The 25,691-nt window shown below is 35.3% G+C and overlaps 2 protein-coding genes, 1 long non-coding RNA gene and 1 pseudogene across 10 annotated transcripts; all 4 read right to left on the bottom strand.

Annotated features, from left to right (window-relative positions):
• Positions 1-644: 644 nt before the first annotated feature.
• LOC149152775 (uncharacterized) lies at positions 645-1,642 on the bottom strand. The gene is made up of 2 exons (XR_016263131.1): positions 910-1,642; positions 645-765 (listed from the first exon to the last, which is right to left on the bottom strand). It is a non-coding gene; the product is annotated as an uncharacterized LOC149152775 (long non-coding RNA).
• A 5,235-nt stretch (positions 1,643-6,877) lies between these two features.
• On the bottom strand, positions 6,878-10,863 carry LOC149152776 (nucleobase-ascorbate transporter 7-like; annotated as a pseudogene). Its single transcript, XR_016263536.1, has 11 exons — positions 10,802-10,863; positions 10,625-10,697; positions 10,432-10,509; positions 8,923-8,982; positions 8,541-8,707; positions 8,349-8,442; positions 8,114-8,200; positions 7,959-8,017; positions 7,763-7,854; positions 7,589-7,666; positions 6,878-6,996 (listed from the first exon to the last, which is right to left on the bottom strand). The product of XR_016263536.1 is annotated as a nucleobase-ascorbate transporter 7-like (transcript).
• Positions 10,667-11,745, bottom strand: LOC149152777 (nucleobase-ascorbate transporter 7-like). The gene is made up of 6 exons (XM_089443601.1): positions 11,742-11,745; positions 11,388-11,508; positions 11,193-11,289; positions 10,957-11,043; positions 10,802-10,860; positions 10,667-10,697 (listed from the first exon to the last, which is right to left on the bottom strand). The coding sequence occupies exons 1-6, from the start codon at positions 11,743-11,745 to the stop codon at positions 10,667-10,669; spliced, it is 399 nt and encodes a 132-aa protein (XP_089299727.1).
• Positions 11,241-24,899, bottom strand: LOC149152778 (nucleobase-ascorbate transporter 6-like). 7 transcript variants are annotated; one of them, XR_016263539.1, is made up of 11 exons: positions 24,461-24,895; positions 14,578-15,392; positions 14,343-14,429; positions 14,188-14,246; positions 13,818-13,895; positions 13,360-13,520; positions 12,992-13,225; positions 12,687-12,801; positions 11,770-11,829; positions 11,388-11,469; positions 11,241-11,289 (listed from the first exon to the last, which is right to left on the bottom strand). XR_016263539.1 is itself a non-coding variant. In XM_089445313.1 (9 exons), exons 5-8 carry the CDS (start codon positions 14,011-14,013, stop codon positions 13,013-13,015), a joined length of 474 nt encoding a protein of 157 aa, XP_089301439.1. In that variant the 5' UTR covers positions 14,014-14,083; positions 14,188-14,246; positions 14,343-14,429; positions 14,578-15,392; positions 24,461-24,893; the 3' UTR covers positions 12,684-12,801; positions 12,992-13,012. The 7 variants fall into 7 exon arrangements, 3 of the variants coding, with proteins under 3 accessions (XP_089301439.1, XP_089301437.1, XP_089301436.1); XR_016263540.1 differs by lacking the exon at positions 12,687-12,801 and having other exon boundaries at positions 24,461-24,899; XR_016263537.1 differs by lacking the exon at positions 11,241-11,289 and having other exon boundaries at positions 11,388-11,508.
• Between the last annotated feature and the right edge of the window lie 792 nt (positions 24,900-25,691).

Raw genomic sequence — 25,691 nt, forward strand, 5'->3', positions numbered from 1 at the left:
ACAGACTTTTGAGTTATAAAATCCAATCTAAGGAAATATAACAAGAGTTAAAATAAAAACAGAGATTTGTAAAATATGAATAAATTTTGTATGGTCACGTATCAATGCCAGGCAGACTGAAAATGAACTCTCTTGGCTGCGTCACGCTGTGCCATCACTCTTCCTCACTTTGGCCTTGTTCTTCTTTTTAAGTTTTTTCTTTCTCTCAGACATATGTTCAGCATCCTCATGTTCACTTGTAATCCTCTTGACAATCTATTCTGTTAAAACAACCTCTTGACTGCCTTGTTGCATCCCTTCAATGTTCCTTATTTTGAATGAGGTCTGTCATTTCCTCTTTCAATCCATGTTGTTCGACCAGTATAGGATCCTGTTGAGGCTTTTCTTTGCATCATTTATACTTGGCTTACCATTTTCAACTTCACCCGAATCCTTCACCATTGATTTTTCTGAAGCCCCTCCAACTTCACATGGGGTTCTCCACATTTATCTTTTCTGGAACAGTAGGAACATCCTTAACATTCAACTTTTCTGTATTTTCAGCTGAATGAGAACCCGTTTCTACCAATAGTTGATTATTAGATGTACTGTTATCAGTAGGTAGCTTTGATACAGCATTGGTGACCGTTTCTACCAATAGTTGATTATTAGATGTACTGTTATCAGTAGGTAGCTTTGATACAGCATTGGTGACCTTGAATTCCTGCTTAGAATCATTGTTTTGTTTGGTTTCATCATGAAGTTCAATCTGTGGAAAAGAATTGCCTGAAAAGAGAATCTAATGGATCAGTGGCATCAACAAATCTAAATAGCACAATGGAGAGAAGGATACTAACAATATTACAAATTACATAGAGATAACTAAGGAGAATGCAAATAATTTGTTTTCTATCTATAGCAACTCACAACCTTGGGTGCGAATTGATCGGATTGCTTCATATGCAGCATTTCTTGCGGCCTCCTTATTGTTTCCAGGAGCTCCGGTGTGCGACTCCCCGTTAATCTCTACAGTTGCCGTAAAAGTTGGGCAGTGTGCGATTCATTCCTTTGTAAATTGATAAGTAGGAAGTGGAATGTTCTCTTTTACAGCAAGCTCGCTGAGCACGTTCTTGAGTAGTCTTGTCTCCTGCTTGGTCATCAAAAATAAGACAAACAAATTTACAATCCTCCAACATATTCAAACTCATTAGGCTTGGTAACGAATGAACAAACTCTTTTACCAGATTGACAAAGGTCTCAAAGTGTTCGAGGATACATGCTAAGACTTGTTCACCACTTGACTTCTGATCAAATGGAACTCATTACATCTAGCTCATTATGACATGTTGTGGATCAACTAGGACCCGGGTGCTTATATATGCATCTAAAGTTTCCATTCTATGAGAAGACCACCTCGTATACTCGGAGAGAAAAACAGTATAATATATAACAAGAAGCTATCTCCATGCTTCCACAAAGTGGCATGACATGTTCAGATATCATTGTGGCCCATAAATAAGGATTTTCAGTTATCATTGTGGCACATGCATAAATAAGGATGTTCAAATATCATTTTGGCACATGCTGTACCGAAGGAGTACTGAACAGTATAATATATAACAAGAAGCCATCTCCGTGCTTCCACAAAATGGCAGAGGAAAACGTCCAGATATCATTGCGGCACATGCATAAATAAGGCTGTTTAGATATCATTGTGGCTACTAAACAGTATACTAGCATTTGCACCAGATGTTGCAAAAGAAACGCCGTAAGGCATAAATGTAAATGGTCATTGAAAATAAGAATCAATAAAGAAAATTGCATGCAAAAGTGGACGATAAAGCATAGATTGGACACTTGCATCTATATTCCATGAGTTAAATGTGATATTCATTTGCAATTATGCTTTCTATACATGGCCGCAACATTTACAGAAGACCAAATTATTCATGCCAACCATGTGATTCCATTATGGGTGGGAGAAGGGTTGCTGGCACGAAAATATCACCATCAACTTAGCTACAACCCATTCGTAGTGGGAGGGGTTTATCTCAACTTTTTGGCACATCATTGTTTGATTGAACCCATTGTGAGAAGCATTGGCGGGTGCAGTCTTCTTCAGGATACACAACTTCCTGCGTGATTTGGGAATCTGTGTTGCAGAGGCCGAAGAAACTTTCTTTTGCCATGTGGGTCAGGATTTGAGCACGTTGAATGAAAATGAATGTTCCAGATGCAGTCAGATTTTGTTCAGTAATAACGAACTGTGTTCGGTCCCTGAGTCAACGAGAGTTCCGAAACTATGTTCATTGTTAATAGATGGTAACAAATGTCTAACAAAAATTCCAAAAAGGGTTATTGGGAGAATGGTCTCTCTTAAGGTTCTGGATTTGAGTGGGACGTCAGTGCAGTCATTACCGGAGAGTGTGGGGTGTTTGAAACAGCTAAGATGCCTCTTTTTATCAGGTATGCCCATCAACTTTCTACCTACATCTCTTACAAATCTTGGAAACCTGGAGATCCTTGATCTAAGCCGCTCTAGAATCACGGAATTACCATCTGCCCTTCATAATTTGGAATCTTTAAGGCATCTAGCCATGGATAAATGTGGTCATTTGTAGTATCTACCTTGCAGCATCTCAAGGCTCACCTCTTTGCAGGGTTTGACAATGTATGGATGCACCAATCTATGGGAAAAAGGTGAGCCCAAGAAATGGATAAAAGTGGCAAGCATTAGCATCTCAAGGCTCACCTCTTTGCAGGGTTTGACAATGTATGGATGCACCAATCTATGGGAAAAAGGTGAGCCCAAGAAATGGATAAAAGTGGCAAGCATTAGCGTCTGGCCAACTTAAAGCAACTCACCAGGCTCCATTTAACAAACAATGGGGGCGTTATTAGGGAAGGCACATTAGGGAATATGATTGAAATGAACACCCTCGTGTTAGAGCTCACAAAGGTGAGATCTCTGCCGAGTGACATGAATAATATGTCAAAGTTGAGAAAACTGTATATGAGAAAACTGTACATGGAGTGTCTTGACTTGGTTAGAATGGAAAATAGTTTTTGTGCTTTTCAGAATATGACTAGTCTTATATTATACAAGTGTAATATGTTGGAAGAACTTCCACATCTGCATAAGCTCAACAATCTGCAGCGATTGGAAATAATTGAATGCTCTAGATTAAAGAGGTTTCCTCAAGAATTCGGTGACAAGGAGGCATTTTCTTTATTGAAGATATTTTGAATTGTTGGGTTACATGAATTATAAGAGTTGCCAATCGTAAAGTAAGGAGCAATGCCAGTACTTGAAATGTTCATCATTGTAGAATGCTCAGCATTGAAGGTATTTCCAAAGAGTTATTTCAATTTGAAAACACTTCAAATAATAAAAATCTATGGTTGCAGTTCCCTGATAATGGAAGATTTAAAAGAACTTAGGGAATCCAATAAAATGATAGAGGTGAAGACTATGTCTATAGAAGACACCAGAGACTCAAGAAATAGGTACTCTCAATTGATGACGGAAATGAAAAGTTGGCTCTACGGAGAATTTTGGAGCAATAATGATGTGTTCCTTTTCTTAAGAAGTCTTTATACACTTCTGTATATGGTGACTTCTAGGAAGGGTAGTCCATTAAAATTGACTAATATAGACCAATCAATACTCAAAATACATAATAGTCATAAGCAAAACATATATTCCTCTATTATGTATATTTATTTACTATGTGGTTTTGAGTGCCATTGTTGGAAAATATAATCATTAAATTAAAAGATATATTCATCTATTATGTATATTTATTTACTATGTGGTTATTATGTATATTTATTTACTATGTGGTTTTTTGAAAGACTCTCATGTCATTTTGTTACAATTGCCCTGTACACTTTAAAATCAACCTATCAATCAAGTACATGGTTGGTGTATATACTAGCAATTGTCCCAAAAGGTATAAAGAGAGGCCGATAAGATTATTAAATTGGAATTGTTGAATTGAAAAGTTTTAATTTAATTAAAATAATAATTTTTGTATAAATTCTTACTTAATTAAAAGTTTTCTTTTTGGATACTCCCAATATTTTTATATGGGAAGTTTTCTAGAAGAGATAGAGATGAGCAATTTGAGCTGGTTAAATTCTTTCTAATTGTTTTTTATTATGGTAAAATTATATTGATAATTCATTGGTTTTACTTTCAAAAACTTGAAAGAATTTGAAGAGAAAATATAAAATTACTTTATGGGATTTGATCCCAAAATCACTTATTTGTAAATACATACTCAATGAAATGTTATTTCGTTGAAACCCTGCACAAATGTTTGATATAAGAAGATAAGCCCAAAAAGTTGAAAGGCTACAACTAAAACTATAATCAACACCCACGTAATTCCTAATCATTGACAAAATCAAGAAAAAGGAAAAAAAAAACACATTCGTGATAGCAAATTTATCAACCTTTCATAGTTTGTCATCAAGCATTGCAGAGTACATAATGAAATAGATCAGCTACTTAATTAACAAATAAGCCTCGTAGAATTTTGATAAAAAAAAATTACTTTGGTTTTCAAAATTAAGCAAATAATAATGGATAAAAAATTTATATATGTCCAAGTCATGTAGAAGATTAATTATTGGTAGGGTTGCTTTGTTCCTATATACCGAAGTTTGAGGTTTATGGTATGTTTTGTTTGACAATATATATTATATACTATTAGGTTTGTTCCAATTAACTTTTAAGTTTCATGTTATATGTGTAGTTTCAATAAAAAATAATAGTATTTTTGAAGTGGAAAGATGCATTGCTGTTGGAGGACTGACTCTAGGGCTGTAATGGGTTAAAAAACAGTTGCCAGAGGGAGAACTTATTCCACAGATTTGTATATAAAAATTGAGTTTTTTTATGCCACATGTACAATACTCTACACCAAATAGCCCCCAAAGAGAGGAATACCTCCATAAACATTGGAAACAAAGGGCTTCAATGCTTAACATCCATCTTCCAAAGGCGCTTCAAGGGTAAATACTTCTGCAAGAAACACTTTCAAATATGTGTGGGGCCCCAAAGTGGGTACTCCAACCTTCGTAGGCCATTCCAAATACTTGCATCTTCCTCCAAATGGTACATTCCCCCAGCAATTGAGCAAACAAGTAAACCAAGGGACTGACCTTTTCCAACCTATATTTAAAAGAACAAGCATCTTCCTTAAGAAGGCAATTGAGCAAACAAGTAAACCAAGGGACTGACCTTTTCCAGCCTATATTTAAAAGAACAAGCATCTTCCTTAAGAAGTAAACCAGTCAACTTATTATGGAATTTGTTTCATTGGAGTGCTCCACCTATTGATGTATCTCCATTTGAATAGGTTCCCTTGCACACATCTCCATGTTATTGGTTCAAGGCACCCACACATGGAGGGTATCTATTCAGATGATATAGTAACTATTGAACCCTTTTTTTTGGAATCGACCAATATGGCTGAAGCATCATTGCATCAATTGAAGGTACACAAGGATCTAACATTTTCAGGTTCTAATACTACTACATAACTTATACTTGGTTAAAAAGGTGTAGAAATATTCTACATGTGATGGCCTAGAGATAACAATACAGAGAGAAGATGACCTTCCTTTTACTCTCTTCCACCAACATGTACAATCTCCAAAGCAAACATTCAATTCAAGAATGCTCAGAACTTTCTTAAAAAACAAGGTAGATGCAATGGATGTTCAGAATTTCCCTTTGTTGTTATGTTATCAGATAAAGTTTACAACATGGGGATGATCTTGCAACTCTAGCGGCCCCTGTTATATTGGTGGCAACATGTGTGAATGCTACCTACCCCAGGAGAACTACAACTGCCATGAGAAACTGAAAAGTATATACCTAGGATGAAGCTAACAATAGTAAGCATATCTGATCATGATGCATAAAATGCATAAGGAAAAAATCCCCATATGTAGAACATAATAAAAAGTACAAAAGAATAGATGACAATGCCCAAAAGAAATCTGTGATACATTGCATGGAATGCAATCTGAAAAGCCGTACTATATTTTTCGTTACTTTTCCAATGTCATTTCATTTTTGCTGCAATAATTTCCATGCAGTCATTTTAGAAGAAAATCATGAAGCTAAAGTTAATCGTAAGCCTAAAGTGCCCTGTCAACAGCAGCTGAAGCCTTTATTTCAAAGGCAAACAACGTTTACAAAAAAAATTATATTTTAAACATGCTATGAATAACTAATAATTCTCGCATTATGCGTGGAGAATATCAGAAAGCAATTGTATTGCTAGTTCCTACTAATGCCTTTGCAAGGGGCTTAAGATATCATTACTATAAAATGACTATATGACTCTCGAGTTCCAGATAGATGCTCATTGGCTCAATTTGAAGCACCAACAACAAAATAATTCTGCTGCATCTTCAAAAGTACTTACAAAAATAAACTACTCTATGCACAACATGCCTCTTTTGAATTGGAGTCAAGATAGCATATTGACCATTCTGAGAGTATGAAATGTAATTTTCCTTTTCATTATTCTCCTTTTGCTGCTTGCCAAGAGCGGTGATCTTGAAGTGCTCTGAAAATGATTGACCAGGGAACAGAGGCATCCATTTAAGATAATTCGTGAAAGCAGTTCCCTATCAAAGTGATAGATATAAAATATAGACATCTTAGATTTCACACTGTGAAGTTGTCTCTTTCTGAATTGAAGACACTCTAATTATTCTCCAAATGCACCAAGGCTATTGATAAAACAGAGACCCCACCTCTAAAATAGAGTTTCATCCTTAGACAGATGGGAAAAACTTGGTCAGGTTGAAAGGGAGAGCATAAAATTCTTCACTTCTAGGATCGGTTTTGAATGAACAGAACTTATCCCACCAATGATGGCCTCTGTCTTTCCTTGTTGAACTCTTCCCCATATGTAGAGTTTTATCCAAAAACAATGCTACGCTGCCAGCAACTAAAGGTGGTGACGAGAAAATCACATTGATAATGTCATTGAACTGTTAAAAAAGCCATTCAAAAATGTTTAAAGTTAAAAACATTGAAATTTGAAGAATGAAGGGAATGTTGCCACAACGAACTGCTAGCCAAAAAATTTCAATTTAGTCCCTGAAAGAAGTTGTAAGAACCCTACCCATCGTCCATGAGTGTGGACTGGACCATGACCAGAAGAAACTGTAAATTCATTGAAGTACTGTGGTACTGATAATCCCAAAAACAGAGAGAAGCCCAAGATGAACTTCGTCCTGAAACTATTTAGATTGAAAAATTGAAGGAAACTGAGACCCCCACTAGTTGCTCATCAAGAATACAAAAAATTTCAGACATGAGGCAAAACCCAAAGAACTGATGTTCTACCCTACAATTTTAAAGCTGCATCGTACAAACTGTCTGCCAATATAGGTACCCAATGAATTGTTGTTTTATCCTAATATGTTGAAATTGCATTCTACAAACTAAGTGTCTGCCAAAATGAGTTAACCTTAAGGTTTTATGCATACGTCCATTATACATTATAGCAACAGCTAAGATACTACTAGTTGACTGAATTCGCAGCTCAGCACATAGGATCTGTGTACACCGTATACATACCAACATAACCAAAGAGGAGACAATACACGGCAGCGACAATGGGTGCTGGAATAGAAGCAAAGATTGCTCCAAATTTGCCTGGAACACATTAACATGAAATTAGCAATGCAAAATCCTAGACTAGGGAATAAACCCCAAAATGAGAACAATATCCCAACTTGAGTTGATTATCACCAAGAACAGAGAAGAATATCATAAATCCTGCTGATATCTGGAGCACCCTGCGACTCCCAACTCATGTCAACCCCAAAAGACCAGCATTCTCACTGCAAATTCCCAAGATAAGACAAATTTCAGAGCTAGTATTGCCAGAAATGGGTCAAGTTGCAGCTAAAGTTGCCAGAAATGGGTCAAGTTGCCTGGTTCTTACACTGATACTGTGGACCCATTTCCAGTTCCAAACATCCCATCCAATAAAATTCCAATTCCCTGTAGAGAGGACCATTACATTCCATCAACGATAATGATACAATCTTCCAATTACCTGAAGCCATAAGGGTGAAAGCAACGAATCCATTTCCTTACCTGCCAGCCTATACCACGGTTGATGATAGATTGAGGGGGAGGTGTGGCACTTGCAAACCTTGAAACAGCATAGAATGCACCAGTAGACTGCAAATTTATGAAAGAAAAAAAAAATAGTAGTCAATACCCAATTTTGTTTTTAAATAGAAACCCATAGATAACTATCAGAAAAGTCAACGAGATAAAGAAAATAAAAGAGAAGAAAGTATATCTGATATATGGCAAGCAGGCAGACCTCAGCAAGAGACACAAATGCTGCAGCCATCATTGCAAAAGACTGTCCATCAAAAACAGGTCCTCCCCATTGAAATGGATATGGAACACTTATCCTGCAGAATAATCAAGACCATGCTGAGGCTTTGCATGAGAACGTACTGTATGACGTGACATGACAATTAGTATGCATGCTTCTTGTAAGAATGCATACCATTTGGCACCAATAACTAGTCTAGAACGGTCTGTTCGGCAATGGGCTTGGGTCCTTTGAGGGGTATCCTTGTATGCTCCACCTACAGTGAGTATATGGGCATATGCCCACACAATAGCAACTGCAATTATGATGGCAAAACGCTCAAATAAAGGCTTCTTACAAGTCTTGATATGTCGACCATAATGAAAGGGAGGAAAAAAGAGTTTAATCAGTTAGTTTCATTCTGCAACAAATTAGTGCCGCAATCTTTCCAATTACAAATCATTTAATACAACAGATTTAAAAAAGCATGGAAAGACTAGGAACAGGATATATGATATATATCTAGAGAGATACACTCAAGAAGTTTACACATAATGGTAATTGGTTAATTCCTTACCTGTGAAAAGAAGACCAGTGCAATAAGTTGTGGAAGCCCTATTTCAACGCATTTCCCCACCTGTAAATAACATCAGAGTACAACACTTCATTTGACTTTTTTTCAAAAAAAAGAGGATATATATTCAAACAAAACAGAAATTCAAATAGAATAGATATTACAAAATATACATGGGATGATCTTGCAACTCTAGCAGCCCCTGTTATATTGGTGGCAACATGTGTGAATGCTACCTACCCCCAGGAGAACTACAAATGATTCTGCCATGAGAAACTGAAAAGTATATACCTAGGATGAAGCTAACAATAGTAAGCATATCTAATCATGATGCATAAAGTGCATAAGAAAAAAATCCCCCATATGTAGAACATAATAAAATGTACAAAAGAATAGATGACAATGCCCAAAAGAAATCTGTGATACATTGCATGGAATGCCATCTGAAAAGCCGTACTATATTTTTCGTTACTTTTCCAATGTCATTTCATTTTTGCTGCAATAATTTCCATGCACTCATTTTAGAAGAAAATCATGAAGCTAAAGTTAATGGTAAGCCTAAAGTGCCCTGTCAACAGGAGCTGAAGCCTTTATTTCAAAGGCAAACAACGTTTACCAAAAAAATTATATTTTAAACATGCTATGAATAACTAATAATTCTCACATTATGCGTGGAGAATATCAGAAAGCAATTGTACTGCTAGTTCCTACTAATGCCTTTGCAAGGGGGCTTAAGATATCATTACTATAAAATGACTCTATATGAATCTTGAGTTCCAGATAAATGCTCATTGGCTCAATTTGAAGCACCAACAACAACAAAAATTCTGTTGCATCTTCAAAAGTACTTACAAAAACAATGCTACGCTGCCAGCAACTAAAGGTGGTGACGAGAAAATCACATTGATAATGTCATTGAACTGTTAAAAAAGCCATTCAAAAATGTTTAAAGTTAAAAACATTGAAATTTGAAGAATGAAGGGAATGTTGCCACAACGAACTGCTAGCCAAAAAATTTCAATTTAGTCCCTGAAAGAAGTTGTAAGAACCCTACCCATCGTCCATGAGTGTGGACTGGACCATGACCAAAAGAAACTGTAAATTCATTGAAGTACTGTGGTACTGATAATCCCAAAAACAGAGAGAAGCCCAAGATGAACTTCGTCCTGAAACTATTTAGATTGAAAAATTGAAGGAAACTGAGACCCCCACTAGTTGCTCATCAAGAATACAAAAAATTTCAGACATGAGGCAAAACCCAAAGAACTGATGTTCTACCCTACAATTTTAAAGCTGCATCGTACAAACTGTCTGCCAATATAGGTACCCAATGAATTGTTGTTTTACCCTAATATGTTGAAATTGCATTCTACAAACTAAGTGTCTGCCAAAATGAGTTAACCTTAAGGTTTTATGCATACGTCCATTATACATTATGGCAACAGCTAAGATACTACTAGTTGACTGAATTTGCAGCTCAGCACATAGGATCTGTGTAAACCGTATACATACCAACATAACCAAAGAGGAGACAATACATGGCAGCGACAATGGGTGCTGGAACAGAAGTAAAGACTGCTCCAAATTTGCCTGGAACACATAAACATGAAATTAGCAATGCAAAATCCTAGACTATGGAATAAACCCCAAAATGAGAACAATATCCCAACTTGAGTTGATTATCACCAAGAACAGAGAAGAATACCATAAATCCTGCTGATATCTGGAGCACCCTGCGACTCCCAACTCAGGTCAACCCCAAAAGACCAGCATTCTCACTGCAAATTCCCAAGATAAGACAAATTTTAGAGCTAGTATTGCCAGAAATGGGTCAAGTTGCAGCTAAAGTTGCCAGAAATGGGTCAAGTTTCCTGGTTCTTACACTGATACTGTGGACCCATTTCCAGTTCCAAACATCCCAACCAATAAAATTCCAACTCCCTGTAGAGAGGACCATTACATTCCATCAACGATAATGATACAATCTTCCAATTACCTGAAGCCATAAGGGTGAAAGCAACGAATCCATTTCCTTACCTGCCAGCCTATACCACGGCTGATGATAGATTGAGGGGGAGGTGTGGCACTTGCAAACCTTGAAACAACATAGAATGCACCAGTAGACTGCAAATTTATGAAAGAAAAAAAAAAATAGTAGTCAATACCCAATTTTGTTTTTAAATAGAAACCCATAGATAACTATCAGAAATGTCAACGGGATAAAGAAAATAAAAGAGAAGAAAGTATATCTGATATATGGCAAGCAGGCAGACCTCAACAAGAGACACAAATGCTGCAGCCATCATTGCAAAAGACTGTCCTCCATCAAAAACAGGTCCTCCCCATTGAAATGGATATGGAACACTTATCCTGCAGAATAATAAAGACCATGCTGAGGCTTTGCATGAGAACGTACTGTATGAAGTGACATGACAATTAGTATGCATGCTTCTTGTAAGAATGCATACCATTTGGCACCACTAACTAGTCTAGAACAGTCTGTTCGGCAATGGGCTTGGGTCCTTTGAGGGGTATCCTTGTATGCTCCACCTACAGTGAGTATATGGGCATATGCCCACACAATAGCAACTGCAATTATGATGGAAAAACGCTCAAATAAAGGCTTCTTACGAGTCTTGATATGTCGACCATAATGAAAGGGAGGAAAAAAGAGTTTAATCAGTTAGTTTCATTCTGCAACAAATTAGTGCCGCAATCTTTCCAATTACAAATCATTTAATACAACAGATTTAAAAAAGCATGGAAAGACTAGGAACAGGATATATGATATATATCTAGAGAGATACACTCAAGAAGCTTACACATAATGGTAATTGGTTAATTCCTTACTTGTGAAAAGAAGACCAGTGCAATAAGTTGTGGAAGCCCTATTTCAACGCATTTCCCCACCTGTAAATAACATCAGAGTACAACACTTCATTTGACTTTTTTTCAAAAAAAAGAGGATATATTTTCAAACAAAACAGAAATTCAAATAGAATAGATATTACAAAATATACATCCCTTTGATGTTATGTTATCAGATAAAGTTTACAACATGGGGATGATCTTGCAACTCTAGCGGCCCCTGTTATATTGGTGGCAACATGTGTGAATGCTACCTACCCCCAGGAGAACTACAAATGATTTTGCCATGAGAAACTGAAAAGTATATACCTAGGATGAAGCTAACAATAGTAAGCATATCTAATCATGATGCATAAAATGCATAAGAAAAAAATCCCCCATATGTAGAACATAATAAAAAGTACAAAAGAATAGATGACAATTCCCAAAAGAAATCTGTGATACATTGCATGGAATGCCATCTGAAAAGCCGTACTATATTTTTCGTTACTTTTCCAATGTCATTTCATTTTTGCTGCAATAATTTCCATGCACTCATTTTAGAAGAAAATCATGAAGCTAAAGTTAATGGTAAGCCTAAAGTGCCCTGTCAACAGGAGCTGAAGCCTTTATTTCAAAGGCAAACAACGTTTACCAAAAAAATTATATTTTAAACATGCTATGAATAACTAATAATTCTCGCATTATGCGTGGAGAATATCAGAAAGCAATTGTACTGCTAGTTCCTACTAATGCCTTTGCAAGGGGGCTTAAGATATCATTACTATAAAATGACTCTATATGACTCTCGAGTTCCAGATAAATGCTCATTGGCTCAATTTGAAGCACCAACAACAACAAAAATTCTGTTGCATCTTCAAAAGTACTTACAAAAATAAACTACTCTATGCACAACATGCCTCTTTTGAATTGGAGCCAAGATAGCATATTGACCACTCTGAGAGTCTGAAATGTACTTTTCCTTTTCATTATTCTCCTTTTGCTACTTGCCAAGAGCGGTGATCTTGAAGTGCTCTGAAAATGATTGACCAGGGAACAGAGGCATTCATTTAAGATAATTCGTGAAAGCAGTTCCCTATCAAAGTGATAGATATAAAATATAGACATCTTAGATTTCACACTGTGAAGTTGTCTCTTTCTGAATTGAAGACACTCTAATTATTCTCCAAATGCACCAAGGCTATTGATAAAACAGAGACCCCACCTCTAAAATAGAGTTTCATCCTCAGATAGATGGGTTGGTCAGGTTGAAAGGGAGAGCATAAAACTCTTCACTTTTAGGGTCGATTTTGAATGAACAGAACTTATCCCACCAATGATGGCCTCTGTCTTTCCTTGTTGAACTCTTCCCCATATGTAGAGTGTTATCCAAAAACAATGCTACGCTGCCAGCAACTAAAGGTGGTGACGAGAAAATCACATTGATAATGTCATTGAACTGTTAAAAAAGCCATTCAAAAATGTTTAAAGTTAAAAGCATTGAAATTTGAAGAATGAAGGGAATGTTGCCACAACGAACTGCTAGCCAAAAAATTTCAATTTAGTCCCTGAAAGAAGTTGTAAGAACCCTACCCATTGTCCATGAGTGTGGACTGGACCATGACCATAAGAAACTGTAAATTCATTGAAGTACTGTGGTACTGATAATCCCGAAAACAGAGAGAAGTCCAAGATGAACTTCATCCTGAAACTATTTAGATTGCAAAATTGAAGGAAACTGAGACCCCCACCAGCTGCTCATCAAGAATACAAAAAATTTCAGACATGAGGCAAAACCCAAAGAATTTCTGTTCTACCCTACAATTTTAAAGCTGCATCGTACAAACTGCCTGCCAATATAGGTACCCAATGAATTGTTGTTTTACCCTAATATGTTGAAATTGCATTGTACAAACTAAGTGTCTGCCAATATGAGTTAACCTTAAGGTTTTATGCATGCATCCATTATACATTACGGCAACAGCTAAGATACTACTAGTTGACTGACTTTGCAGCTCAGCACATAGGATTTGTGTACACCGTATACATACCAACATAACCAAAGAGGAGACAGTACACGGCAGCGACAATGGGTGCTGGAATAGAAGCAAAGATTGCTCCAAATTTGCCTGGAACACATTAACATGAAATTAGCAATGCAAAATCCTAGACTAGGGAATAAACCCCAAAATGAGAACAATATCCCAACTTGAGTTGATTATCACCAAGAACAGAGAAGAATATCATAAATCCTGCTGATATCTAGAGCACCCTGCGACTCCCAACTCATGTCAACCCCAAAAGACCAGCATTCTCACTGCAAATTCCCAAGATAAGACAAATTTCAGAGCTAGTATTGCCAGAAATGGGTCAAGTTGTAGCTAAGGTTGCCAGAAATGGGTCAAGTTTCCTGGTTCTTACACTGATACTGTGGACCCATTTCTAGTTCCAAACATCCCATCCAATAAAATTCCAATTCCCTGTAGAGAGGACCATTACATTCCATCAATGACAATGATACAATCTTCCAATTACCTGAAGCCATAAGGGTGAAAGCAACGAATCCATTTCCTTACCTGCCAGCCTATACCACGGCTGATGATAGATTGAGGGAGAGGTGTGGCACTTGCAAACCTTGAAACAGCATAGAATGCACCAGTAGACTGCAAATTTATGAAAGAAAAAAAAAATAGTAGTCAATACCCAATTTTGTTTTTAAATAGAAACCCATAGATAACTATCAGAAATGTCAACAGGATAAAGAAAATAAAAGAGAAGAAAGTATATCTGATATATGGCAAGTAGGCAGACCTCAACAAGGGACACAAATGTTCAGAAAATGTTCAGAATTTTCGCCTCCCGGATTTAAACATAAGAAAGAAGCACAACGCGTAGCGGCGGCGTTCTCTGCTTCCTTCTTATATTTAAATCCTGGAGGCGAATCATATCCGGTGGCGTTCTCTGCTTCTTTCTTATATTTGAATCCTGGAGGCGAATCATATCGTGCGCCGTTCACTGTCACACTGCACTTGAACTCAAGAAGATGGTCTTGGCCTTCATTTACGGTGGTGTAAACTGGCAAAAGCAAAGAAGTCTTCTGTGCGTACTTTCCGCAGCAGGGCAAAGGGATAGAAATGCAGAAATGAGGTCAGAGAGAAAAGCAGAAAAGAGTGTGGAACAGAGAAGCTAGGGTTAATTCAAAATTCAAATTTCAAATTGATGGAAGGACTGCTCCGCGCGCACACAATTCCTCTGACATTGGCGGCTGCCCTTGCTGCTCCGCGCGCACACAATTCCTCTGACATTGGCGGCGGCCCTTGCTGTTCGAGGTCAGAACTCGAGAACTATCCACCGCATGCTCCTGTCAAATCTTTCTATGGGTCATGTATGGTGAACCAGCTTCCGGTCCGGTTCAAGCTGTTACCGCACCATACAGATAGGCTCTTGAAACCGGTCTAAAAAACCTTAAGCTCTTGGGTCTAAACGAAGTAGTCCCATCCAAATGGTCCCGAACCAAGCTCTTGAAACTGAACCATTAGATCGTTAACCAAACAATGGATCGCGAAGCTGAACCTCGTCTCGTATACCCATTGTCCAAGAAAAAGAAGTGGTCTAAGCCATCTAACCTGGCAACAAATAAATCCCATGCTATTGGGTCATAAATGCGGTTTAAGAGTGCTATGATGGGACCTCAAGTCAGCCAGCAATCGCCTAGCATCTTCACCATACATATTCACCATACATGCATGGCATGTAACGGGACGGCAGCGCTCTGGCCGGGAAATGACTCCAGCCTCCACTAGAAAATACTGACGTGATCACTGGATATTTCAGCAACGTCGAGGAAGGGACAGGCCCATTTATTTTTTGGCAAGTGTACAGCTCCAGAGATTTCTTCGCAGATATGCCTTCAATGCTATCTCCGTGCCCAAAAATTCAAATGCTTCTTCCGCGCCAAGAATTTCACAACAGACCGGTGGGTGCCCAAAAATTCAAATGCTTCTTCCGTGCCAAGAATTTCACAACAGAATGGTGGGTTAGGACAATCTTGAAATGAACTCATGGCGCATCCTGCTACAGGGGGCTTTATGTCGCACTGCGGATGGAACGCCGTGCTGGAGACGACGACGATGGGGTTCCCATGATTGCATGGCCGCTGTATGCAGAGCAGCACTTCAACTCAAAGTTTGTGGTGGACGAGATCCAGATCGCACTGGAGGCACCGCAGAGAATCGACCAGAATTGGCTGGTCACAAGAGAGGACGTGGAAAGAATTGTGAAAATGTTAATGATGGAAGAAACGGGGCAGGAATTGAGAGAGAGAGTCGGAGAACTGAAGGCGGCTGTCAGAGCAGCGGTGGCCGAGGGCGGATCCTCCACAAAGAATCTAAACCTGTTCGTCTCCGAAATCATGTCTCTGTAGACCTAACATCATCATTAAATCTGTAATCTCTGTAGGCATCACACCATCATTAAATGTGTAATCTCTGTATGCAATTTGAATATGTCACGCCTCTGAAAATATAAAAAGAGGGTTGCTTATTTTATATAATTAAGAGTTGCTTATTTTAGTAAAACTTCGACAGTATTGCCCTCCTTCAACCTGTATTTCAGTTATTGTGATTGTGTTAAATTAGAATTAATATATCAATTCTATGGATGCACACTTTAAGAGTTTCGAGTTTAAAAGAGAGAGTCTCTTCTCATAACAGATTCCGCTGTTTATATGAAAATGAATGCCGAAGTCGTCTTTTTTACTCTTATGGAAATGTTGCTCATAATTTGAAGGGATTTTTGTTAAATAAAAATGGTTAAATTTCATAATTTTAAGTGCTTTAAAAGTTGTTGTTGGTGCTGAATTTATTTTCATCATATGATGATTCAAATATTGTTTTTATAAGACTTTTAAAATTTTTTACTAAGATTCAGAACATTTTTGACTTTCTTCCTATTTATCTAAATTTTTGATGTTGTTGAATCTATTTTAAACACCACCTTTGTAAAAATTTTAAAAATATTTTTACAGAATTCAAATCACTTTTAACCTTCCCAGCAATTCTTCAACCGCGACAGACTACTCCAGAATAAATCTAGGCTAGAGTTCTATATGCCCTCTGGATATAAATTGTGCTTTGGAATGGAACCCCAATTTTAAATTTACTGTATTGTATTGCCCGCCAGGTATAACGCTCAAGGCCTGAATGGTGAGTTTCATTTGCAATGAAAGCTTAACTATTGTATAATTAGTTTACTCATGTATATTAATAGGCGTCAGTTAAACATTATTGTTGAAATTTTTAAAAAAATTGTTTATTATAATTTATCTAGTTTTTTATACAAATTTAAATTTAAGTAGGAATAAAAATGTAAATATTTAAATTTATTAAATATAGTGTTCATTAAAATTTTGGCAAATTTTTATACAAAATATAGATGGGATGATTGATATTATTATTTTTCACTAATTTAAAATTAGATTGTGAGAATAAAAAGAGATGATAGATAAATGTAGATAAATATTCGTCCAAGAGTTACTTTAGACATTTTTTATATTTAGGTAAATATTGTGCACCATATTTTATGCAATTATTTTTACAAATTTAGGGAGAAGTAAAAATTAAATATGCAAATTAAAGTTTAGTGTCCACCAAAATTTATGGAAATCTTTGCACAAAATTTAGGTAATAAGATCAAACTAGCCAATGATTTGTGCAATAATGTATAGTCACTATTTATGTAAATTCAAATATTTTGCAAATCATACTCAACCATTCTCCAAAAGTTCTCAAGTATCTTGAGAAACAATGTGTAAGTACAAGGAGTTATGAGAGAAATTATCACTAATGAATAATATGTAAAAGTATATAAAACCCCAATATTACACTAGCTTTTCAACATGTAACATAAATGTTATATTGATATTGCAATATTATTATTTTTTATTTATAATATAATTTATTTTAAATTGTATTTATAATTAGCTTATGAGGTGTTGAGTAGATGGTGAGAGGGTCTTCTGTTAAGACATTTAGTGGCGTAAAAGACACTAATTCTAAACTTGTGGGTAAAAATCCAACCATGCTAAGGGTTGGTGTGGCCCAAGCTAAGCCACAGGTTAGGAGTGTGTATATATATATATATATATATATATATATATATATATATATATATGACTTTTTTGGATATGTTGTATTTATAAACTGCTTATTCACCCATGGTCTTGTAACATGGTATTGAATCATAGTTATCGTAACAAAGTCTATTTACAAATTAAGAACTCCTATGATTAAGAATCATGTTACACATTTTCTTAAATATATGTACATTTAACTTATACATTAATTGTTTTTAATAATAATAATATTTATAATTTAAGATAAAGGTAAAATTTAGTTAACGTTATGAATTTTTTATCTTAGCAATATAAAATGTGTCATGACGTAGGTGTTTTTGATGCATATCTGTATTTACCAACCATTATGTAATAAGAGAAATATTTATGTGACAAAATAATTTCATCGTATTTCCTTTTGACCCGAGCAATCAGCTTTTGAATATATTCATCCTAAGTTGTTGTTTACACATGGTACATGAAACTTTGATAGTGTTGTCTCTAATTTTCAACTTATTGTTATGATGTTATAACTACGTAGATAGACATCCTCCTATTGAACATTGATAGATTAATTTCTCTTTTAATCCAAATCTTTATTTTATGGTGATAAGTGAAAGATATTAACATATTGTTGTTGTCTCCTTTACATTAATAGATAGAATTTCAAATATTAATTAACTTGCATCTCTAAATATATATTTACATATTCACATTTACCTAGTACAATTATTAAATTAGGAAGTAAATTATCAAATAATAAATAAAATCGTATAAATATATGTTTATCTTTTTACATTTACCTAATACAATTATGAAATCACTCTCTAAATTATTATATAACATTATATAATAAAAACATTACATGAATAAAAAATTTATAAAAAAAATAGTTATAATAAAACCATTAATTTAAAAGAAAAAAAATAACATTAAATATATATTAATCACATTTACTAATATAAATATGTCAATAATCACTCATTTTTAAAAATTAACATTAAATATATAATAATTACATTTACTCATTTCCTAATATAAACATATCACTAATCACTCATTTACTCAAATTTACTAATATAAATATGTGAATAATCACTCTAGTAAATCACTATTAATACAAAACAAAATTCTATTAAAATATGTAATCTTATTTATATATATATATTTCATGACACACAACAGATTCGAATCTTAAAAATACTTAGTCGCGACAGATACCTGAGTTCGCAAGAAAATGTGGCTGTACCTGCATCGATTAGGAGAACACTCTTCCTAAAAGAAAATAAACTGAATAAATAAAATAAAAAATCAATAAACTAGTTAAAGGCAAGGTCCAAAAACAATAAACGAGTAAGGAGTCAATTGTCAACATATAAAATTGAAAATCAAAATCAAACAAGTTAAGACGTTAATTCTCAAGATATAAAAAACAAGTGTTGTAACGAGATTGTTGAAGAATGATGATGATTAAAATATAGTGTCATAGAAAGTTTGGTAGGATTTTGAATCTTAATACTATTTTCGGAAATTTTGTTTATAGCTATTAAGGTGTAAGATTTCAGTTGTTGAGGAGTTTTTGATGATATTTCTATGGTAAAAATAAAATATGATTTAAGTATTTTTATTATCAATTTTTTTTTAATGTTCAAATTTTTAAATTTTTGTTGTCTACTCAAAATTAATATCTTATAAAAAAATGCCTTAAAATTATAAATTTATTATTATATTATTAAAATGTAATTTATGATAAAAAAAATTGTTTACCATATCTTATTATAATTATCTAATTTAATTAATTACCTTAAATATATTAAAATTTAATGCAATTCTTTATTATAGTTATTTATAATAATATAATTAAATATATATTTATATTACTTTAAATAATATTATAATGTGAGTTGAATTTAAATGTAAGTTACATGCCAAATATAAAAATTAATACAAATTAAGCCCATGGGCTAGCTTAATTTGGGTTTGCTTTGATAATCAAATATTATATTCCATGAGACTCTAGATTCGAACCCCTTATGGGTCAGCCAACAAAATAATAATAATAATAAACTAGTAATATATTTTGAACGATTATTTTAAGGATCTTGGATGGGGTGCTATCCGAGCGAAAAGGTGGGGACGGTTTATCGTCTTTCCACCTTGCAAAGACACTGACAAGGTACCCAGATGCAACTATTGGTTGTTTCCCTATCACATTGGATCATGTCATACCAAATTGCTTCACTTGTTTCTCATGCAGATACCCTAGTACTTTTCAATTGACGGCATTTTCGCATCAAAATTTCCAAATCTAAAACTTGACAAAAACTTCCCCATCCAAGACTTACCATATTGTACTATTCCATGTTCATTTTGACATCTCAGTACTCAAGTAGCCCAATACGGACCCCACAAGGGTTGACCTTTGGATATGCACTATTTTGGCACAAAACCTTCATTTTCAGCCATTTTGGCCAAAAAAGAAATACACAGGAAAACCTCATCAGACGGGATCTTGGTACGAATCCCAAGACCTTTGGGTTTGTCAAGTCAATACACCATGGACCAATCGTGCATTGCGACATGGTCCTTCTTCCAACTCATATTTTTCATGTCTCATTGCCACATCATGTCGAATCCTGAACTCAACTTTCATATATAAACTACACTCAAGTTTCTGGTGCTCTTGTACCCAGTATACTCAAGCACTACTAATCATGTCCCATACTCACTAATCTTGGTTTAATAATCATTAATCATGGATTAGGGGCCAAGATTAAGGAAACAAGATCTCATGACAAAGTCATTTATTTTAGTTATAATATTTTTCGCCAATTTATATACTTCCCTAAGTCTTCTAGGAAATATACTAGATTATCCCTTCAACTTATACTAGGCCCCTTTATTGCGTATTGATCACATTCATCTCCACATTGTGTTAGACCCTTAGCTACTTCTTGATCTTGGTTCGATTCCCCCTAATATTGATGTCTATGAATTGCATAACTTGACATCATTGACAACAGATACTACCAACATAGGGACCCTTGTAACCATACCTTTAAATGATTATTTTGTCATTAGAAGGTGTTGAACTCTTTTTCGGAAAAGAAATGAGAGTAAAATTTTGAGTTACAACATTGTGCATGTGGCTATGAGTTCATACTTTCTTTTTTTTCAATACACCATCCATACTGACATGGAACTGTTGTTTAAAGGAGAATGGAAATATGTTCCTTTCACTTTCTATGTGTTGTTTTAATTAACATTCCTTTGCACCTTCCAGGGAAATTACTAGTCTTAGTGTTTCTCTTGTCATGAAACATGGAGACAAATGTAACACAATTCTATGTATTCTTATCATTGATGGGCATGGGACAACCATAAATCCAATCTCAATTGTGTATATGCACAAAACTATCGTCAATATCCTTCATATTTCTATCATCTCAATTATGTAAAGAGATATTTCAATAGTTAGTATTATATATATGGCATATATTGAGGCATTTCAAATTAAAATGTTTCTCCCAAAAAATACTTTGCTACTCAAGGACACTCATCACCTCGCTCTCTTAGTCATTGATCAGGAAATCTCCTCATATGGTGCCCAATGAAGGGACAACCTTCTACATGTTCTTCTAAATCATAGATTTCAATGTTTCTTTCGAGAAATAGATCAAACATGAAGTAGACAAACTCTCAAATACCAAAATACTAGAAAACAATTTTCATTAGGTTAGAATTAATTGAAATAATGAGGATTTTTCACAAGCTTTTTCAAGTTTGTGCAATCATGAGAAAGGAAGTAACTATGACTAGTGATGCCCGATTTATCATGAGATTCAAAACATTTGAACTTGAATTTTGTCTTTTCAAATCAAAATATTTAGAAGCTTCAATACAAAAAAGAATCTATAATTTGTAAATAGACTTTGTTACGATAACTATGATTCAATACCATGTTACAAGACCATGGGTGAATAAGCAGTTTATAAATACAACATATCCAAAAAAGTCATATATATATATATATATATATATATATATATATATATATACACTCCTAACCTGTGGCTTAGCTTGGGCCACACCAACCCTTAGCATGGTTGGATTTTTACCCACAAGTTTAGAATTAGTGTCTTTTACGCCACTAAATGTCTTAACAGAAGACCCTCTCACCATCTACTCAACACCTCATAAGCTAATTATAAATACAATTTAAAATAAATTATATTATAAATAAAAAATAATAATATTGCAATATCAATATAACATTTATGTTACATGTTGAAAAGCTAGAGTAATATTGGGGTTTTATATACTTTTACATATTATTCATTAGTGATAATTTCTCTCATAACTCCTTGTACTTACACATTGTTTCTCAAGATACTTGAGAACTTTTGGAGAATGGTTGAGTATGATTTGCAAAATATTTGAATTTACATAAATAGTGACTATACATTATTGCACAAATCATTGGCTAGTTTGATCTTATTACCTAAATTTTGTGCAAAGATTTCCATAAATTTTGGTGGACACTAAACTTTAATTTGCATATTTAATTTTTACTTCTACCTAAATTTGTAAAAATAATTGCATAAAATATGGTGCACAATATTTACCTAAATATAAAAAATGTCTAAAGTAACTCTTGGACGAATATTTATCTACATTTATCTATCATCTCTTTTTATTCTCACAATCTAATTTTAAATTAGTGAAAAAATAATAATATCAATCATCCCATCTATATTTTGTATAAAAATTTGCCTAAATTTTAATGAACACTATATTTAATAAATTTAAATATTTACATTTTTATTCCTACTTAAATTTAAATTTGTATAAAAAACTAGATAAATTATAATAAACAAATTTTTAAAAAATTTCAACAATAATGTTTAACTGACGCCTATTAATATACATGAGTAAACTAATTATACAATAGTTAGCAAAAATTAAATTGTTAAGCTTTCATTGCAAATGAAACTCACCATTCAGGCCTTGAGCGTTATACCTGGCGGGCAATACAATACAGTAAATTTAAAATTGGGGTTCCATTCCAAAGCACAATTTATATCCAGAGGGCATATAGAACTCTAGCCTAGATTTATTCTGGAGTACTCTGTCGCGGTTGAAGAATCGCTGGGAAGGTTAAAAGTGATTTGAATTCTGTAAAAATATTTTTAAAATTTTTACAAAGGTGGTGTTTAAAATAGATTCAACAACATCAAAAATTTAGATAAATAGGAAGAAAGTCAAAAATGTTCTGAATCCTAGTAAAAAAATTTAAAAGTCTTATAAAAACAATATTTGAATCATCATATGATGAAAATAAATTCAGCACCAACAACAACTTTTAAAGCACTTAAAATTATGAAATTTAACCATTTTTATTTAACGAAAATCCCTTCAAATTATGAGCAACATTTCCATAAGAGTAAAAAAGACGACTTCCGCATTCATTTTCATATAAACAGCGGAATCTGTTATGAGAAGAGACTCTCTCTTTTAAACTCGAAACTCTTAAAGTGTGCATCCATAAAATTGATATATTAATTCTAATTTAACACAATCACAATAACTGAAATACAGGTTGAAGGAGGGCAATACTGTCGAAGTTTTACTAAAATAAGCAACTCTTAATTATATAAAATAAGCAACTCTCTTAATTATATTTTCAGAGGCGTGACATATTCAAATTGCATACAGAGATTACACATTTAATGATGGTGTGATGCCTACAGAGATTACAGATTTAATGATGATGTTAGGTCTACAGAGACATGATTTCGGAGACGAACAGGTTTAGATTCTTTGTGGAGGATCCGCCCTCGGCCACCGCTGCTCTGACAGCCGCCTTCAGTTCTCCGACTCTCTCTCTCAATTCCTGCCCCGTTTCTTCCATCATTAACATTTTCACAATTCTTTCCACGTCCTCTCTTGTGACCAGCCAATTCTGGTCGATTCTCTGCGGTGCCTCCAGTGCGATCTGGATCTCGTCCACCACAAACTTTGAGTTGAAGTGCTGCTCTGCATACAGCGGCCATGCAATCATGGGAACCCCCATCGTCGTCGTCTCCAGCACGGCGTTCCATCCGCAGTGCGACATAAAGCCCCCTGTAGCAGGATGCGCCATGAGTTCATTTCAAGATTGTCCTAACCCACCATTCTGTTGTGAAATTCTTAGCACGGAAGAAGCATTTGAATTTTTGGGCACCCACCGGTCTGTTGTGAAATTCTTGGCGCGGAAGAAGCATTTGAATTTTTGGGCACGGAGATAGCATTGAAGGCATATCTGCGAAGAAATCTCTGGAGCTGTACACTTGCCAAAAAATAAATGGGCCTGTCCCTTCCTCGACGTTGCTGAAATATCCAGTGGTCACGTCAGTATTTTCTGGTGGAGGCTGGAGTCATTTCCCGGCCAGAGCGCTGCCGTCCCGTTACATGCCATGCATGTATGGTGAATATGTATGGTGAAGATGCTAGGCGATTGCTGGCCGACTTGAGGTCCCATCATAGCACTCTTAAACCGCATTTATGACTCAATAGCATGGGATTTATTTGTTGCCATCTAACCTGTGCGAAGCTCTATCTAACCTGTGCGAAGCCCTACCTCGTGAAACTGTGTCTCGTGCAAAGCTGAACCTGGTCTATGTCCCGTGCAAAGTGGAGTGGTCTACGGGGATTGGGGTGGGTGGGTAAAGAGTACTGCTACTCTCGCTTGCTAACCCTACTGCCAAGCTATCATTAGCCTGCCTACTGAGATAGACTGATTGATTCATTGAACTGACATACCAAGCCATCGAACCAAGCGGTGTGAACTCAACCTCGTATCGCAACTACACACATAGCCCGCTAACACTAAGCCTTCTAATGCTACCATAGCCATTGAGTCACACACTACTGCTTCTATCGCTAGCTATCCCACCCATCAAAACTATAGATCCATCAATCACACCATCCATTGAACTTGAATGACGGGCAATCCCCCATACACCAATCATCAATAGCATCTATCCCGCTACCTCAACACCTACACCCACTCTAACTCGTCGCTAAGCACTCAATATGGAAACACCGTAATCATGCTGGAAGCTTGGAGTAATGGAAAGCTTAACACCAGCTTCTATGAACAAGCAATGGAAACAAAGCCTCACACAGAACACGATAATCACATAAGTCAAAACTACATAACCTATCTGGTATGATGTGATAGTAATTCAGACTGCTTATGTATTAGTAATACTACAACCCTATCTCTAGTACAATGATTACTATAGAACTGTGTTGATTATGGTATAATGATTAGCTAATATGGAACTACACTAGTGACTATGATTCCAAAGCTATTAGCTCTTCATTAAAGCTTGAATACGATAAGCTCTATTATCACCATAAGATAAGCTTATAACATGCTATTAATTACACATAATACGTAAGATCCAATCCATGTCTTATGGAACATTGAACACATGAAGCTTACAAGGTTATGGTGAAGTAAGTTATTAGTTAGAGTGAATCAATTGAGGTCATTGGTTTCCACTATTCATAAGCTCTGATCAGTGTCAAGCTTCTAGTCATATGTTCTTATTCAATGTACTGTACTATTCCCATATGTTTGATGGTAAGAGGGCCTTCCGTAGGTTCTTTGTAGAGGTCGAGAGAGAGGTTGCGTCAATGTAATGTAGAGGTTCGAAGAATAGGTTCTAGGTTCAATTTGTTTGTATGACCGTCCCAAACCAAATAGCCGCCTAGTCCATAAACCCACCAGTCCAGCAATGACTGTTTCCATCCCAGCTAGGAATCG

The sequence above is a fragment of the Pinus tabuliformis genome, chromosome 9 (assembly GCF_031772625.1).
Source record: "Pinus tabuliformis cultivar Carrire ecotype Pingquan chromosome 9, CPIR1, whole genome shotgun sequence".
NCBI classification, from domain to species: domain Eukaryota; kingdom Viridiplantae; phylum Streptophyta; class Pinopsida; order Pinales; family Pinaceae; genus Pinus; species Pinus tabuliformis.

What these genes read in the sequence shown, in the direction of transcription:
- LOC149152778 (XM_089445311.1), bottom strand. Translation starts at nt 14,227, where the DNA reads ATGGGATGTTTGGAACTAGAAATGGGTCCACAGTATCAGT. An exon ending in TCTCCTCTTTGGTTATGTTG is followed by an intron (nt 13,521 to 13,817) that starts GTATGTATACGG and finishes CTTGATGAGCAG; the next exon opens with CTGGTGGGGGTCTCAGTTTC. An exon ending in TCCACACTCATGGACAATGG is followed by an intron (nt 13,226 to 13,359) that starts GTAGGGTTCTTA and finishes CTTTTTTAACAG; the next exon opens with TTCAATGACATTATCAATGT.
- LOC149152777 (XM_089443601.1), bottom strand. An exon ending in CTAGTTAGTGGTGCCAAATG is followed by an intron (nt 11,290 to 11,387) that starts GTATGCATTCTT and finishes ATTATTCTGCAG; the next exon opens with GATAAGTGTTCCATATCCAT. An exon ending in CATTTGTGTCTCTTGTTGAG is followed by an intron (nt 11,044 to 11,192) that starts GTCTGCCTGCTT and finishes ATAAATTTGCAG; the next exon opens with TCTACTGGTGCATTCTATGT.